Raw genomic sequence first — 15,918 nt, forward strand, 5'->3', positions numbered from 1 at the left:
CTCTGCCTCAGCGGCGCGCCGGAAGTGACGTGTGGCAAACGGCGCACGGAAACAGAAGCTACCGTATGCTTTGATTACGTATTTCCTGTTCCGGTAGCGGCGGGGTCGCATTCGCCCGGCGGCCGCGATGGGGGGGGGAGACCTGGTGAGGGGGACCGGGGGAAGCTGAGAGGGGAATGAGGGAACCAGGGGAGAGATTTGGTGAGGGGAACCGGGGGAAACTGAGAGGGGAATTGGGGGGAGATCGGGTGAGGGGAACCGGGGGGACTGAGAGGGGAATGGGGGAATTGGGAGGGTCCGGAGGGTCTGAGGGGAAGCAGGGACTGAGGGGGCCGGGAGGAGCTCAGAGGATTCAGATGGTCTGGGGGTAGTGGGGAGGGTGAGAGGGGGCGGGCGAGCGTGCAGGGCTGGGGAGGGAGAGGAGCCGGGGTGGCTGAAGAGGGGCACTGAGAGGAGCAGTGGGTGCTGAAGGGGGCCGGGGCTGTGAGAGGGGTCGGGAGGGGTAGCGATGTGCACCTTCCCCGGGGCCAGGGCAGCCGCGGGTTCATTCTCTGGGCCTGGCTCCCGGCGTTTGTGGGCCGGGCCCTGCCTCGGTGCCAGTGCCGGTTCCAATGGCCGTGCTGATCTCGGTTGCGATCCCGGTGCCAATCCCTGTCTCGGCAGAACCTGAAGAAGAGCTGGCACCCGCAGACGCTGCGCAATGTGGAGAAGGTGTGGAAGGCGGAGCAGAAGCATGAGGCAGAGAGGAAGAAGATCGAGGAGCTGCAGCGGGAGCTGCAGGAGGAGCGGGCGCGGGAGGAAATGCAGCGCTACGCCGAGGACATGGGCACCGTGCGGTGAGCTGGGGGTGCCACGGGGCACGGCACGGGGCTGGCATGGGGCTGGCATGAGGGATTGCACAGGGCCAGCACAAGGATAGCACAGCGGGCAGCACAGGGGACAGCACAGGGAACAGCACAGGGGACAGCACAGAGAGCACAGGGGACAGCACAGGGAACAGCAAAGGGAACAGCACAGGGGACAGCACAGGGAACAGCACAGAGAGCACAGGGGACAGCACAGGGAACAGCAAAGGGGACAGCACAGAGAGCACAGGGAACAGCACAGGGAGCACAGGGAACAGCAAAGGGAACAGCACAGGGGTCAGCACAGGGGACAGCACAGGGAACAGCACAGGGGACAGCACAGAGAGCACAGGGGACAGCACAGGGAACAGCACAGAGAGCACAGGGGACAGCACAGAGAGCACAGGGGACAGCACAGGGAACAGCACAGAGAGCACAGGGGACAGCACAGAGAGCACAGGGGACAGCACAGGGGACAGCACAGGGAGCACAGGGGACAGCACAGGGGACAGCACAGAGAGCACACGGGACAGCACAGGGGACAGCACAGGGAACAGCACAAAGAGCACAGGAGTCAGCACAGAGAGCACAGGGGACAGCACAGAGAGCACAGGGGACAGCACAGAGAGCACAGGGGACAGCACAGGGACCCCCAGCCCTGGCCCTGCTCTGTGGCTGGGGTGGTGCTGCCTGTGTCCCTGGCACAACCATGGGGACGATGGCTCTGCTGCTCATGGAATGGGTTCTGCTGGAAGGGGACATCACAGCCCATCCAGTGCTACCCCTGCTGTGGCAGGGACACCTCTCACTGTCCCAGGGTGCTCCAAGCCCTGTCCTGCCTGGCCTTGGGCACTGCCAGGGATCCAGGGGCAGCCACAGCTGCTCTGGGATTTCTATTCCGTCCCTTCCCCACCTTCCCAGGGAGGAATTCCTTCCCAAAATCCCATCCAACCCTACTCTCTGTCAATTCCAACCTTTTCCCTGTGTCCTGTCCCTCCATCCCTTGTCCCAAGTCCCTCTCTAGCTCTCCTGGAGCCCCTATCAGGTACTGAAAAACCCCAGCCAGTTCACCCCAAAGCTTTTCCAGGCAGAACAGTCCCCACCCTCCCAGCAGAGGAGCCCCATCCCTCTGATCCCATCCTTTGGGCCCCTGAAACCAAACCACCCTCAGTCACCCCCTGAGCCTTCCAGCTTATCCTGGAAGCACCAGGATAAATCCAGGAAGTTTTTGGGTTTTTTTTGGCACAGGAAGCGTGAGGAGAAGCTGGAGTGGATGTACCAGGGCCCTGGAGGAATGGTGAACAGGGATGAGTACCTGCTGGGCCGCCCTGTGGACAAGTTCATCCTGGACAAGGTTGGGGACAAGGATGCTGCTGGCTCTGGGGACACGGGGCTGCTGCCTGGCTCCATCTTTGCCAGGGCTGGGGCCAGCTCTGTGCTGGATATGGCCACCAAGATCCGTGAGGACCCGCTGTTCATGATCAGGTGTGTGAGAGACCAAGCCCGCTCTTCACAGTTGTCAGGGTTTAGTCATGTCTTGGTTTGAAAGACAGGTGTGTGCTAAGAAAGGCAGGAGCTTTGCTTGGAGTGGAAAGTGTAAAATCCCTCCCTCTAAATCGTTATAATTTTGGAATTAAGGGGGTTTCAGGCAAAGTTACGAGGATAGGAGTGACATTTCTTTACTAGGAAAAATTAAAATAGAAATACAGTATTACAAAGAACAAACCCAAACCACTGCCAGAGTCAGAGCACAAGCTGACCCCCAGCAGTCAGCCAGGGTGTGGGAGCAGTCCCATTACATGGTACCTGCAGTGACAGATGTGGTTCTGCTGGAGCAGTGCTCCTGGAGAAGGTGCAGTTTGCCTCCGCTGATGGTGTGGAAAGTTCTGGTTTTCCTCTGGAATCCAGTGGGAAAAGGCTGCTCTGATGTTCCAAATCTCAGATTTTATCCAGGTAGGAAATGTTTGTCTCCTCCCCCTGGCTGGAGCATCTCCAGAGGGGATGATGGAATTTTATCAGCCACGGAACATTAACACTGACATCCTTCCCTGGAGGGAGGATGGCTTGTGGAAAAGATAACACTGGTTCTTTAAAAGGAAAATAAACCACCTGTTCTTTAAAAGAAAGATCTTTAAAAGAGAAACCAGCTGGTTTTTACCAGATGGTGGCAGAATGCACACCTCTGCTCACATCCTGTATTGTAACCCAAGACAAGAATGGTTAATTAGGGACAAATCAATCAATCAATCAATCAATCAATCAATCAATCACAGGGGCTTGGCAAGGCACCCCAGCTAACCAGAGCAGCTCTGCTTATTTACCTCTCATTGCATTGCTCAAACAAATCTTCACAAGGATGATACATGGTTCAATATTCTGTTCACATTCAGACATCTCCTCGAAGCCATTTGCATGTTCTGGCAATTCTTCAGCTTGCCAGGACCCCTGACCTGCCTTGTGGAGGAGGTGCAGTGAGCTTGGGTTGGTTTGGGTGGCATTTTGGGAGTCCTGTGTCACTGGACGGAGCTCAAGGGATGAAGCAGGGATTTATTAAACTCCTTCCAAGGATTCACCTCGGGCAGTGCCAGAGCCTGAGACGGACTCAGAGTCACGAGTTCTCACACTTTTAGGAGTTTATAAATGTCCATCTTGGGCTTCATTGTCCAGTTCCAGCTCCAGGTTCTGCAGAACCAGGTTCTCCTCAATTCTCTGCTCTCTGCACTTTTCGGGGATGAGCCTGCAGCTCTGTCCTCGGTTCTGCGGGCTGGAAAAAAACCCAGATTTTTATTAATTAAACTGTGAGGAGAACTTGTAACACTTTATGTGAAGTTCAGAGTTCTGTACTGATGCAGTACAGTCTGGAAAATACAAAAAACCAAAACTTGAGGCATCGTTTCCCTCTTTGCAGGCTTGGCAAGGCCTTTACCTTGTTGAGTCTGTATTCTAAATGTCTGCCAATAATAGGTGTTATTAATATTATTATATTAGATAGTATTGTATTAGACATTTTTAGTATTATATTAGACATGGTTAGTATTCTATTAGACATTATTGGCATTATAAAATATATTATTACTGTTATATATTATTAGAGTTCTATTAGACATTATTAGCATTATATTAGATATTATTACTATTATATTATACATTGTTAGTGTTCTATTAGACATTATTTGCATTATATTGTACATTATTATTATATTATACATTATTAGTGTTCCATTAGACATTATTAGCATTATATTAGATATTATTACTATTATATTATACATTATTAGTGTTCTATTAGACATTATTAGCATTATATTAGATATTATTACTATTATATTATACATTATTAGAGTTCTATTAGACATTATTTGCATTATATTATGCATTATTAGTATTATTAGATATTAGTATTATATTAGACATTATTAGTTTTATATTAATGACATTATTAGTATTATATTAGTGTTGCACTATTAGTATTTATTATATATTATTGATATTATATTAGCATTATATTATTGGTATCAGATATTATATTCAAAATATATCATATAGCTTTATATTATTAATATTATACTAGAAGTTATTGCCATTAGATTAATATTATATTATTAAATATTATTAATAGTACCTTAGTATTATATTATTAGTATTATATCCAATATTACTGGTATTATATTAGTATTATATTATTAGTATTTTATTAGATATTATTGGCATTAAATCAGTATTATATTATTGGTGTTATATAATTTTAATATTTTATTATTAGTATTTATTAGATATTTGTATTAGATCAGTATTATAATTATTTATTAGATATTGTTGGTATTAGATCAGCATTATATTATTGATGTTATATAATTTTAATATTTTATTATTAGTATTTATTAGATATTTGTATTAGATCAGTATTATAATTATTTATTAGATATTGTTGGTATTAGATCAGCATTATATTATTGATGTTATATTAGATATTATTTATATTCTATCAGAAACTTTTAAGTGATTTTTTTTTTTTTAATTTTTTTTTTTTTTTTTTTTTTTTACTTCCCTGCACTGGTGAAATGTGATTAAAACCCCGATTTTTATTTTTGTTTTTTTTTTTCCTCTGCTTTAGGAAGAGGGAGGAGGAAAAGAAAAGAGAAGTTTTGAACAACCCGGTGAAAATGAAGAAAATCAAAGCCTTGGTTGGTGTCAGGAGCAAAAATCAGAATTTTGGAATATTATAACATATTATATATAATTATATAGCACAGTACAGGATGCAATACAATAGGATGCATAATGCTGTATATGATATTATTTATACATTTTATAGATTTTATATCTCATAATACTTCATTATAACAATACAATTTAGTATAATATAATGTATTTAATTAATTCTTTAAATAATCAAATCATAATGTTTAGAAATGCCTTCACATTTTTATGTTTCTTGTAGATTTTTTTTTTTTTGGCTCATGTTTTGTGCAAAAATCAGAATTTTGGAATATTATAACATATTATATATAATTATATAGCACAGTACAGGATGCAATACAATAGGATGCATAATGCTGTATATGATATTATTTATACATTTTATAGATTTTATATCACATAATACTTCATTATAACAATACAATTTAGTATAATATAATGTATTTAATTAATTCTTTAAATAATCAAATCATAATTTTTAGAAATGCCTTCACATTTTTATGTTTCTTGTAGAGATTATTTTTTTTTTGGCTCATGTTTTGTGCAAAAATCAGAATTTTGGTTGTTCAGGATGAGGAGCTGAGCTCTGCTTCCTCCTTCAACTCCTCAGTTTTCAGTAAAATGAGATTTTCTGGGTTGAGATTTAGAAGTGGCTGTAAAGTTTTATAAATGTGTTTCACTTGCAAGCACTGCAAAGACATTTTTTACACCTCCAGGTAAAAAAAAATTCTGCAAATCTCTTGATTTTTATATAAATTATAGGTTTTATAATATATATAAATTTTATATAAGTGTTCTACGAATTAGAATTTAAATAATGTTTTAATTAAAAGCTGTACAATATATAATATGGAATACAGGAATATAATATGTAATATGAAAATATATGTTATATATTAATATTATTTCATTGCATTATTATAGAGTGTATTATTAATGTTGCATATTAATATATTGGTGTATTATATTACATTACTTTTCATAACATTATATTACATATAATTATATTGTAATGTGATATGATGTAATATAATGTAATTAAATTAATATACTAGAATACAATTAATATAAAATAATATAACATGATGTAATTAATGCAATATAATATAATGTAATGCAACTGATGTAATATAATGTAATAAAATTAATATACTAGAACACAATTAATACAATATAATACAATTAATGTAATATAATATAATATAATATAATATAATATAATATAATATAATATTATTAATATAATATGATTAATATAATGTATAATGTAATGCAGTATGATTTAATATAATTAATATAATTTAATACAAGATAATATAATTAATATAGTATGATACAATATAATACAATATAATTTTAATATAATTTAATACAATATGATATGATACAATATAATTTAATACAATATAATTTAATACAATGTAATATGATACAATATAATTGATATAATTTAATACAATATGATTTAAGACAATATGATTTAATAAAATATAATTTGTATGATATGATTAATATAATATGAAACAGTATAATATAATACAATATAATATAATTAATATAATTTAATGCAATATGATATGATATAATATAATATAATTAATATAATTTAATACAATATGATATAATTAATATAATTTAATACAGTATTATATGATACAATATAATTTAATACAATATAATTTGATACAATATAATATGATACAATATAATATGATACAATATAATATAATACAATAAAATATAATTAATATAATTTAATACAATATGATATAATTAATGTAATATGAAACAGTATAATATAATACAATAAAATATAATTAATATAATTTAATACAATATGATATGATACAATATAATATGACACAATATAATGTGATACAATATTATATAATACAATATAATATAATACAATATAATATTTTTAAAGAATTCTAATTTCTAAAAACCTCTGCACATCTTTCTGTTCCTCATAAAAATTTTTTTAATTGACTCCAGTTTGATGCCAGGAGCTTTTCCAGGGGAATTCTCCTTTTCCCCTGGGATCCTGAGGGAATTCTTTTGGCTTTGCAGCTGCAGACCAGTTTGGATAAAAAGGAGAGGAAGAGGAGGAAGGAGAAGAGGAAGAAGCACAGGAAACGTCGACGGCGCAGCTCCAGCAGTGCCAGCTCCAGCTCTGAGGAGGAGAGGGGCACAAAAAAGTGAATTTCCCATTTTTTATGGCAAAACCACCTCCATTCCTGCTCCTCTCTCTGAGCTCTGTCCTCTCATTAATGCCTTGAATTAATGGTTTCAATCACTGTGCTTCAGGTGTGATAGGAGGAGTTTCGTGCTAAAAAAATTGCTTTTATTCTCATGGCTCCCTTGATTTAACAGGAATTTGGGTTTTGTTTTTTATTTCAGGTCTCAGAAAAGAGTGGAGAGTTCTTCCTGGAAGGCTGCTCCTTCTAAAATTCCAGGATATGGGTTACAGGTACACCCTGGGACAGGGAAAAGACAGAAATTTGGGAATTGCTGCAGCAGCTGGGACAGGAATAATTAAATTTTGGGTTCATTTTGGAGGCATCTAAGCCATAAAATTCAAATTATTCAAGGATGGGCAGGATTTTAGTTTGGAATTCAGGCTAAGGTTTATGAATTTGGGAATTCCTGCTGCAGCTGGGACAGGAATAATTAAATTTTGGGCTCGATCTGGAGCCATCTAAGCCATGAATTTATTTTTCCCTCCAGGAATAGTTTGTCAGTGTTCAGTGCCTTCATTCTGCTGGTTTTTCCTTGTGGGAATCTGCAAACTGCTTCTGGCTCAGCTGCAGCAGCTGGGCCTAAACCATGTTTTATAAAGCCTTTATTTTATAGCACGTGTGTGGAACTGGGATTGGGATTGGGATGGGGTTGGTACTGGGAGGGGGGTAGGAGTGGAACTGGGATGGGGTAGGAGTGGAACTGGGATGGGGATAGGAACTGGGATGGGGTAGGAGTGGAACTGGGATGGGGGTAGGAGTGGAACTGGGATGGGGATTGGGAGTGGAACTGGGATGGGGATGGGAGTGGAACTGGGATGGGGGTAGGAATGGAACTGGGATGGGGTTGGAACTGGGATGGGGTAGGAGTGGAACTGGGATGGGGATGGGAGTGGAACTGGGATGGGGATGGGAGTGGAACTGGGATGGGGATGGGAGTGGAACTGGGATGGGGATGGGAGTGGAACTGGGATGGGGATGGGAGGGGAACTGGGATGGGGATGGGTGTGGAACTGGGATGGGGGTAGGAGTGGAACTGGGATGGGGGTAGGAGTGGAACTGGGATGGGGGTAGGAGTGGAACTGGGATGGGGGTAGGAGTGGAACTGGGATGGGGGTAGGAGTGGAACTGGGATGGGGGTAGGAGTGGGACTGGGATGGGGTAGGAGTGGAACTGGGATGGGGATGGGAGGGGAACTGGGATGGGGATGGGTGTGGAACTGGGATGGGGATGGGAGTGGAACTGGGATGGGGGTGGGAGTGGAACTGGGATGGGGGTAGGAGTGGAACTGGGATGGGGTAGGAGTGGAACTGGGATGGGGGTAGGAATGGAACTGGGATGGGGATGGGAATTGGGATTGGGAGTGGAACTGGGATAGGGATAGGAACTGGGATGGGGATGGGTGTGGAACTGGGATGGGGGTAGGAGTGGAACTGGGATGGGGTAGGAATGGAACTGGGATGGGGATGGGAATTGGGATTGGGAGTGGAACTGGGATAGGGATAGGAACTGGGATGGGGATGGGTGTGGAACTGGGATGGGGGTAGGAGTGGAACTGGGATGGGGGTAGGAGTGGAACTGGGATGGGGATGGGAATTGGGATTGGGAGTGGAACTGGGATAGGGATAGGAACTGGGATGGGGATGGGAGTGGAACTGGGATGGGGATGGGAATTGGGATTGGGGTAGGAATTAGGAATGGAATTGGGACCGGGATTGTGATTGGGATAGGGATTGGGATAGAATGGGAGTGGGAATTGGGAATGGGAGTGGGGATAGAATTAGGAATTGCCATAGGATGGGAATTGGAATAGAATATATAATCTATGATATGAGATGGTACAATAAGAAATGATAATATATATGATATGGTACAGTAAAATACAGTATGACAGTGTGGTCTGTGATGGGGTGTGATGTGATCTGAGATGATCTGATCTGATCTGTGTCTGATCTGTGTCAGATCTGATCTGAGGTGATCTGTGTCTGATCTGATCTGATCTGTGTCTGATCTGTGTCTGATCTGATCTGTGTCTGATCTGTGTCTGATCTGTGTCTGATCTGATCTGATCTGTGTCTGATCTGTGTCTGATCTGATCTGTGTCTGATCTGTGTCTGATCTGTGTCAGATCTGATCTGATCTGTGTCTGATCTGTGTCTGATCTGTGTCTGATCTGTGTCTGATCTGTGTCTGATCTGTGTCTGATCTGATCTGATCTGTGTCTGATCTGTGTCTGATCTGATCTGATCTGTGTCTGATCTGTGTCTGATCTGTGTCTGATCTGATCTGATCTGTGTCTGATCTGTGTCTGATCTGATCTGAGGTGATCTGTGTCTGATCTGTGTCTGATCTGTGTCTGATCTGATCTGATCTGTGTCTGATCTGTGTCTGATCTGATCTGAGGTGATCTGTGTCTGATCTGTGTCTGATCTGATCTGTGTCTGATCTGTGTCTGATCTGTGTCTGATCTGTGTCTGATCTGATCTGATCTGTGTCTGATCTGTGTCTGATCTGATCTGAGGTGATCTGTGTCTGATCTGTGTCTGATCTGTGTCTGATCTGATCTGATCTGTGTCTGATCTGTGTCTGATCTGATCTGAGGTGATCTGTGTCTGATCTGTGTCTGATCTGATCTGTGTCTGATCTGTGTCTGATCTGTGTCTGATCTGATCTGAGGTGATCTGTGTCTGATCTGATCTGATCTGTGTCTGATCTGATCTGATCTGTGTCTGATCTGAGGTCATCTGGTCTATCTGATATGAGATGGTCTGATCTGTGTCTGCTGTGAGGTGATCAGGTGTGGATCAGGTGTGAGGTGATCAGTGTGAGGTGATCAGGGTGAGGTGATCAGGTGTGAGGTGATCAGGTGTGAGGTGATCAGGGTGAGGTGATCAGGGTGAGGTGATCAGGTGTGGATCAGGTGTGAGGTGATCAGGTGTGAGGTGATCAGGGTGAGGTGATCAGGTGTGAGGTGATCAGGTGTGAGGTGATCAGGGTGAGGTGATCAGGTGTGGATCAGGTGTGAGGTGATCAGGTGTGAGGTGATCAGGGTGAGGTGATCAGGTGTGAGGTGATCAGGTGTGAGGTGCTGCATTCACCTAACAGGCACTCCCTGAGTGCTGCCCTGTGAGGTGATCAGGTGTGAGGTGATCAGTGTGAGGTGATCAGATGTGGATCAGGTGTGGATCAGGTGTGGATCAGGTGTGAGGTGATCAGGTGTGGATCAGGTGTGAGGTGATCAGTGTGAGGTGATCTGGTGTGGATCAGGTGTGGATCAGGTGTGGATCAGGTGTGGATCAGGTGTGAGGTGATCAGTGTGAGGTGATCAGGTGTGGATCAGGTGTGAGGTGATCAGTGTGAGGTGATCAGGTGTGAGGTGATCAGGTGTGAGGTGATCAGGTGTGAGGTGATCAGGTGTGAGGTGATCAGGTGTGGATCAGGTGTGGATCAGGTGTGGATCAGGTGTGGATCAGGTGTGGATCAGGTGTGAGGTGATCAGTGTGAGGTGATCAGGTGTGGATCAGGTGTGAGGTGATCAGTGTGAGGTGATCAGGTGTGAGGTGATCAGGTGTGAGGTGATCAGGTGTGAGGTGATCAGGTGTGGATCAGGTGTGGATCAGGTGTGGATCAGGTGTGGATCAGGTGTGGATCAGGTGTGGGGTGCTGCATTCACCTGACAGGCACTCCCTGAGTGCTGCCCTGTGCATTGCAGCTCCGGGACCCCGAGCGCGGCCGGAGCCCCCCGGGCCAGCCCAGGGCTGCCCCCCAGAGCCCCCGGAGCCACGGCAGCAGCAGCAGGAGCCACAGCAGGCAGTGAGTGGGGCTGGGCAGCCACAGCAACCCCAGCCTGGGCTGTTTTGGGTTCTTTGGGAGCTCTCCCCACACTTTGTGAAACTTTTCTATGCTGATGTTTAGAGCTCTCACCAAAGCTTGGTTTTCACACTCAGTTCTAAGGCTTTTGTTCTTTAATGCACGTAAAATATATTTTTTACTTATTTAAAACTAAGATTTATACTTCTAGTTCATATCTGTGCAACTTAATAATATTTCAGCTTCCTTAAAACTAAAGCTTACACCTTTATTTCGTGTCTGTATGGCTTAATGTACTTTAGTTTCTCTAAAGGATTTTAATTTAATTCTTGTGTTCTGTTCTCTCTCAGAGAGGCCTCTATTTTCACACTCCAACATCTGTTATCCCATCTCCCACCTCTCTGCCCTGGAGCTGCTCCCAGGAGGGGACAATCCCAGCTTTTATTGGGGACACCCAGTAAAATCATTCCCAATCCCAGTTTTTACTGGGGACACCCAGTAAAATCATTCCCAATCCCAGTTTTTACTGGGGACACCCAATGAAATTATTCCCAATCCCAATTTTTACTGGGGACACCCAATGAAATTATTCCCAATCCCAATTTTTACTGGGGACACCAAATAAAATTATTCCCAGTCCCAGTTTTTATTGGTAACACCTAATAAAATTATTCCCAATCCAAATTTTTACTGGGGACACCCAATGAAATTATTCCAAATCCCAATTTTTACTGGGGACACCCCCTCCAGTCACACCCTTGAGGTGTTGCTTGTGACTGGGGTGGGCTTGGGCTCCCAGTTCCTTTCAAACTGATCATTCAGAGCTAATGAAATTAAATTTAAATTGTCTTTAGTTGAATATATCTTTAGTTAAGACAGATAAAATTATAAAACCAGGCATTTGTTGTTTGCTGATGGAATCTCAGTTCTCTTTGAACTGATCATTTAGTGTTAATTCAATTAAATATAAATTATCTTCAAAGATAAAACCAAGATAATTGAACTAAAGATACATGTAAGATAAGATATAAATATATCTTTAATTATATATTTATTACCATAAATATATCTTTAGTTAAATTGCTTTTATTTAATACAGATAAAATTATAAAAGCAGGTATTTGTGGGTTGCTGATGGAATCCCAATTCTCTTCAAGCTGATCATTCAGAGCACTTAAATTACCTTTATTTAATACAGCTAAAATGATAAGAACAGGTAATTTGTTGGTTGCTGATGGAACAATTAAGTAAACTCAGAGTTGATTCAGATTAGGATTTGTTTCTGGAGTGGCCAGGTGCCAGCCCTGCAGCTGGGGGAGACACCTGGACCTCAGGACGTATCAGAAGCCCCAGGGGATGTTTGGAAATGGGATTCTGGGGGGATTTTGGTGCTAATGGGGGCTGTTTTGGGATTGCAGGCACAGCAGCCGGGAGGAGAAGGGCAGGGCCAGGAGCCCTTCCCCCAAAAAGAGCTTCAGGCGCCAGCCCCCCTCGGGCTACACCAGGTCAGTGTGCTGGGCTGTCCCTGGGCTGGGGACAATCCTGGGGCACACCTGGGAACCAGAATTGCCTCTGCTGGTGGACTGGGACAGGTGGAACAGCCAGAGAGATCCCACAGGAAAAAAATCCCACAGGAAAGATCCCACAGAAGAAAATCCCATGGGAGAGAAAATCCCACAGAGAGAGAGAGAGAGAGGGAGAGAAAATCCCACAGAGAGAGAGGGAGAGAAAATCCCACAGAGAGAGAGGGAGAGAAAATCCCACAGAGAGAGAGGGAGAGAGGGAGAGAAAATCCCACAGAGAGAGAGGGAGAGAAAATCCCACAGAGAGAGAGAGGGAGAGAAAATCCCACAGAGGGAGAGAGGGAGAGAAAATCCCACAGAGAGAGAGGGAGAGAGGGAGAGAAAATCCCACAGAGAGAGAGAGGGAGAGAAAATCCCACAGAGGGAGAGAGGGAGAGAAAATCCCACAGAGAGAGAGGGAGAGAGGGAGAGAAAATCCCACAGAGAGAGAGGGAGAGAGGGAGAGAAAATCCCACAGAGAGAGAGGGAGAGAAAATCCCACAGAGAGAGAGAGGGAGAGAAAATCCCACAGAGAGAGAGAGAGAGAGAGAGAAAATCCCACAGAGAGAGAGAGAGAGAGAAAATCCCACAGAGAGAGAGAGAGAGAGAGAGAAAATCCCACAGAGAGAGAGAGAGAGGGAGAGAGGGAGAGAAAATCCCACAGAGAGAGAGAGGGAGAGAGGGAGAGAAAATCCCACAGAGAGAGAGGGAGAGAAAATCCCACAGAGAGAGAGAGAGAATCCCACGGAGAGAGAAAATCCCACAGAGAAAAGCCCCACAGTAAATTCCACAGAGGGTCCTCAAGGGCTGTCCTGGTGCTCCTGGGCTTGGCTGCACCTTCCCTGGATTAACAAATTCCCAAAGCAATGCTCGTGGTGCTGGTTCTGCTGCAGGGCAGCAGTGGGAATTCTGTGTCCCGTGGGGTGTTACTGAGGAGGTTCCATTCCATCAGGTGAAAAAGAAGAAGGATCCTGACAGCATCATCTCAGAGATCAATTAGAACCAATGAGATAATTAAATCAGAGAGGGAGAACAGAGTCTCCGTGCTCGGATATTCCAAAACGTCCTCACAAACTTTGCTGCCAAAGACAAAGCTGGCTTAAATCCCCCTGATCTGGGGGATTTGGAACCATCTTTGGTTGATCTGAACCTTTTCCGACCTGAACAATTCCAGCGTCCCAAAAAGTGGGAGGTGAGGGATGTGAGAACCGGGGTGTGCAGCAAAATCTCACCAGAGGCCATTTCCACCCAAACAGAAAGATCTCTCCTGAGGAACTGGAACGGAAGAGGCAGGAAATGATAGAAAATGCCAAGTGGAGGGAAGAGGAGAGAGCCAACAACCTCAGGAAGCACCGGAAGGAGGAGGAGCTGGAGAGGGAGCTGGAGAAACTCGATGCCAGGGATGGGAAATTCTTCCAGTGAGTTTTTTACCACCTCCTCATCCAAGGGGAATCCAGCTTCCCTCGGTGCCTGGGATGGCTCAGATCATGGAATTACACATCTCCCCTGTGTCTTGCAGAGCTGGTGACATCTGCTGTTCCCAAATTTTTTCCCCTCAACCCAAAAAATTCGCTCTTGTTAATTGGCAGTCAGACCCAAGCTGGGTATTGGTGAAGTTTTGGCACCCTGGGAGCGCTTTATATGCAGATATTTAGGAATTCTCTGGTTTTGGGAGCTTGTAACAGTTTGAGGCTTGTGAGTCTGTGTTTGACCATAAAAAACTCTGATTACTTTAATCCCTTGTGCTCGTGGCAGCAAAGTCCTGTGGCTGCCCAGAGCTGGGATCACAAAATCACGGAATCCTGGAATGGTTTGGGTGGGCAGGGACCTTAAATCCTGCCCTTGACATGGCAGGGTCACCTCCCCCTTCCCCAGGTTGCTCCTGGTCCCACTTCCAGGGATGGATCAGCCACAGCTTCTCTGGGAATTCCATCCCAGCCCTTCCCAGAAAGGAATTCCATCCCAGCATCGAGTCTCTAATCCAAAGGTGCTCTCCTGGAGAGTTGCTCTCCTGGAGTGTCAGAGTTGTGATTTCTCCCTGTGCTCCCATTCCCTGCAGCCGTTTGAAGCTGGAGAGTGCCTCCACCTCCAGCCTGGAGGATCGGGTCAAGCGCAACATCCACTCCCTGCAGAGGACTCCTGCTGCCTTGGAAAAGAACTTTATGCAGAGGTGAAAGCTGTCCTGGCCCCGGCCCTCACCTCACACCAGAGGTGAGAGCTCTCCAGGAACAATTCCAGCTCCCAGACAGGCGCCGGATCCCCGGGCAGAGCCCTGGGAGCGTTCGGGGACTTCGTGTTCCATTCCTGTCGCGTCGCCAGAGCTTCTCCTCCTCTCCCCACCCTGACTGGTGTCACTTTTGTACATTATTACCCAACTGGGCTGGGTGCTCCCTGCTTCCTCCTGTGCCAGAGCTGAAGATCTATTTTTGTTAATCCTTAAAATCCAGAGCAGAACCGATCCACACGTGAGGTAATGCCGTGGAATTGGACAGAACTGCACGAATCCCGTTCCACACTGTCGCCGTTGGCATCCACAGCTCGCAGCGTGCTGGCTGTGGCTGGCATTTGGTGACTCACAGATTTATTTCATTGATCTTTGACCCAAAAGAAGCAGTTTGTGAGGGGGGGGAAAGGGAATGAGCAGAACGTAGCTGACACAGCAAATATTACTCTGGGATTTTGTAATGTAAGTAATGTGTATATGTACAGCAGTGTAGATTTATTTTGCCTTTTTAATTAAGAAACTTCACTGTCGTTTGTTAAATGTCCTTTGTGGCTCTGGTGGGGGGGGGGGATGGGAGGGGCGGGGGTGAATTGGCTGTGGGTGGGAAGGGTCGGTGAGGATTCGGGAGGCTGCAGCAGCCCCTTCTCGGCTGTGTCCAGCCCGCAGGACGCGCCCCGGGGCCGGAGGGGTCCCCGTTGTCCCCCCGAGGGTCCCGGCGGGATCCCCGCGAGGGCGCGGGCCCTTTAAACAGCGGCGCGTGACGTGTGTAACAGCCCATTCATAATTCCAGCCGCCTCTTTGCTGATTGGTCCGTTCTCGGCGGGGCGCGGCCTCCTCGGGCGCGTCACGCCGACTGGGCGAGACCACCTCCAGGAAGAGGAGGAGGGAACGGGGTTTTTTCCATCTCTGTCTGCTTCTCCGTCCGTTATCCCTGTTCGTTGTTCCCAGTCCCGTCCCTGCCGCGACTTTGGCCGCTCCTGCCGCAGCCCAAGCCGGAGCTTTCCCGCCGCCAGCGCCCAGCGGCTCCCCCCGCTCGGGCG

General features: G+C 45.0%; 1 protein-coding gene across 1 annotated transcript; it reads left to right on the forward strand.

Annotated features, from left to right (window-relative positions):
- The first annotated feature begins 90 nt into the window (after positions 1 to 90).
- Positions 91 to 15,418, forward strand: CWC25 (CWC25 spliceosome associated protein homolog). Its single transcript, XM_062508311.1, has 10 exons — positions 91 to 145; positions 664 to 836; positions 2,094 to 2,330; positions 4,960 to 5,029; positions 7,116 to 7,243; positions 7,446 to 7,515; positions 10,995 to 11,095; positions 12,511 to 12,597; positions 13,911 to 14,072; positions 14,714 to 15,418. The coding sequence occupies exons 1-10, from the start codon at positions 128 to 130 to the stop codon at positions 14,826 to 14,828; spliced, it is 1,161 nt and encodes a 386-aa protein (XP_062364295.1). The 5' UTR covers positions 91 to 127; the 3' UTR covers positions 14,829 to 15,418.
- The last annotated feature ends 500 nt before the right edge of the window (positions 15,419 to 15,918 follow it).

This window comes from Cinclus cinclus, chromosome 24, assembly GCF_963662255.1.
Source record: "Cinclus cinclus chromosome 24, bCinCin1.1, whole genome shotgun sequence".
Lineage (NCBI taxonomy): Eukaryota > Metazoa > Chordata > Aves > Passeriformes > Cinclidae > Cinclus > Cinclus cinclus.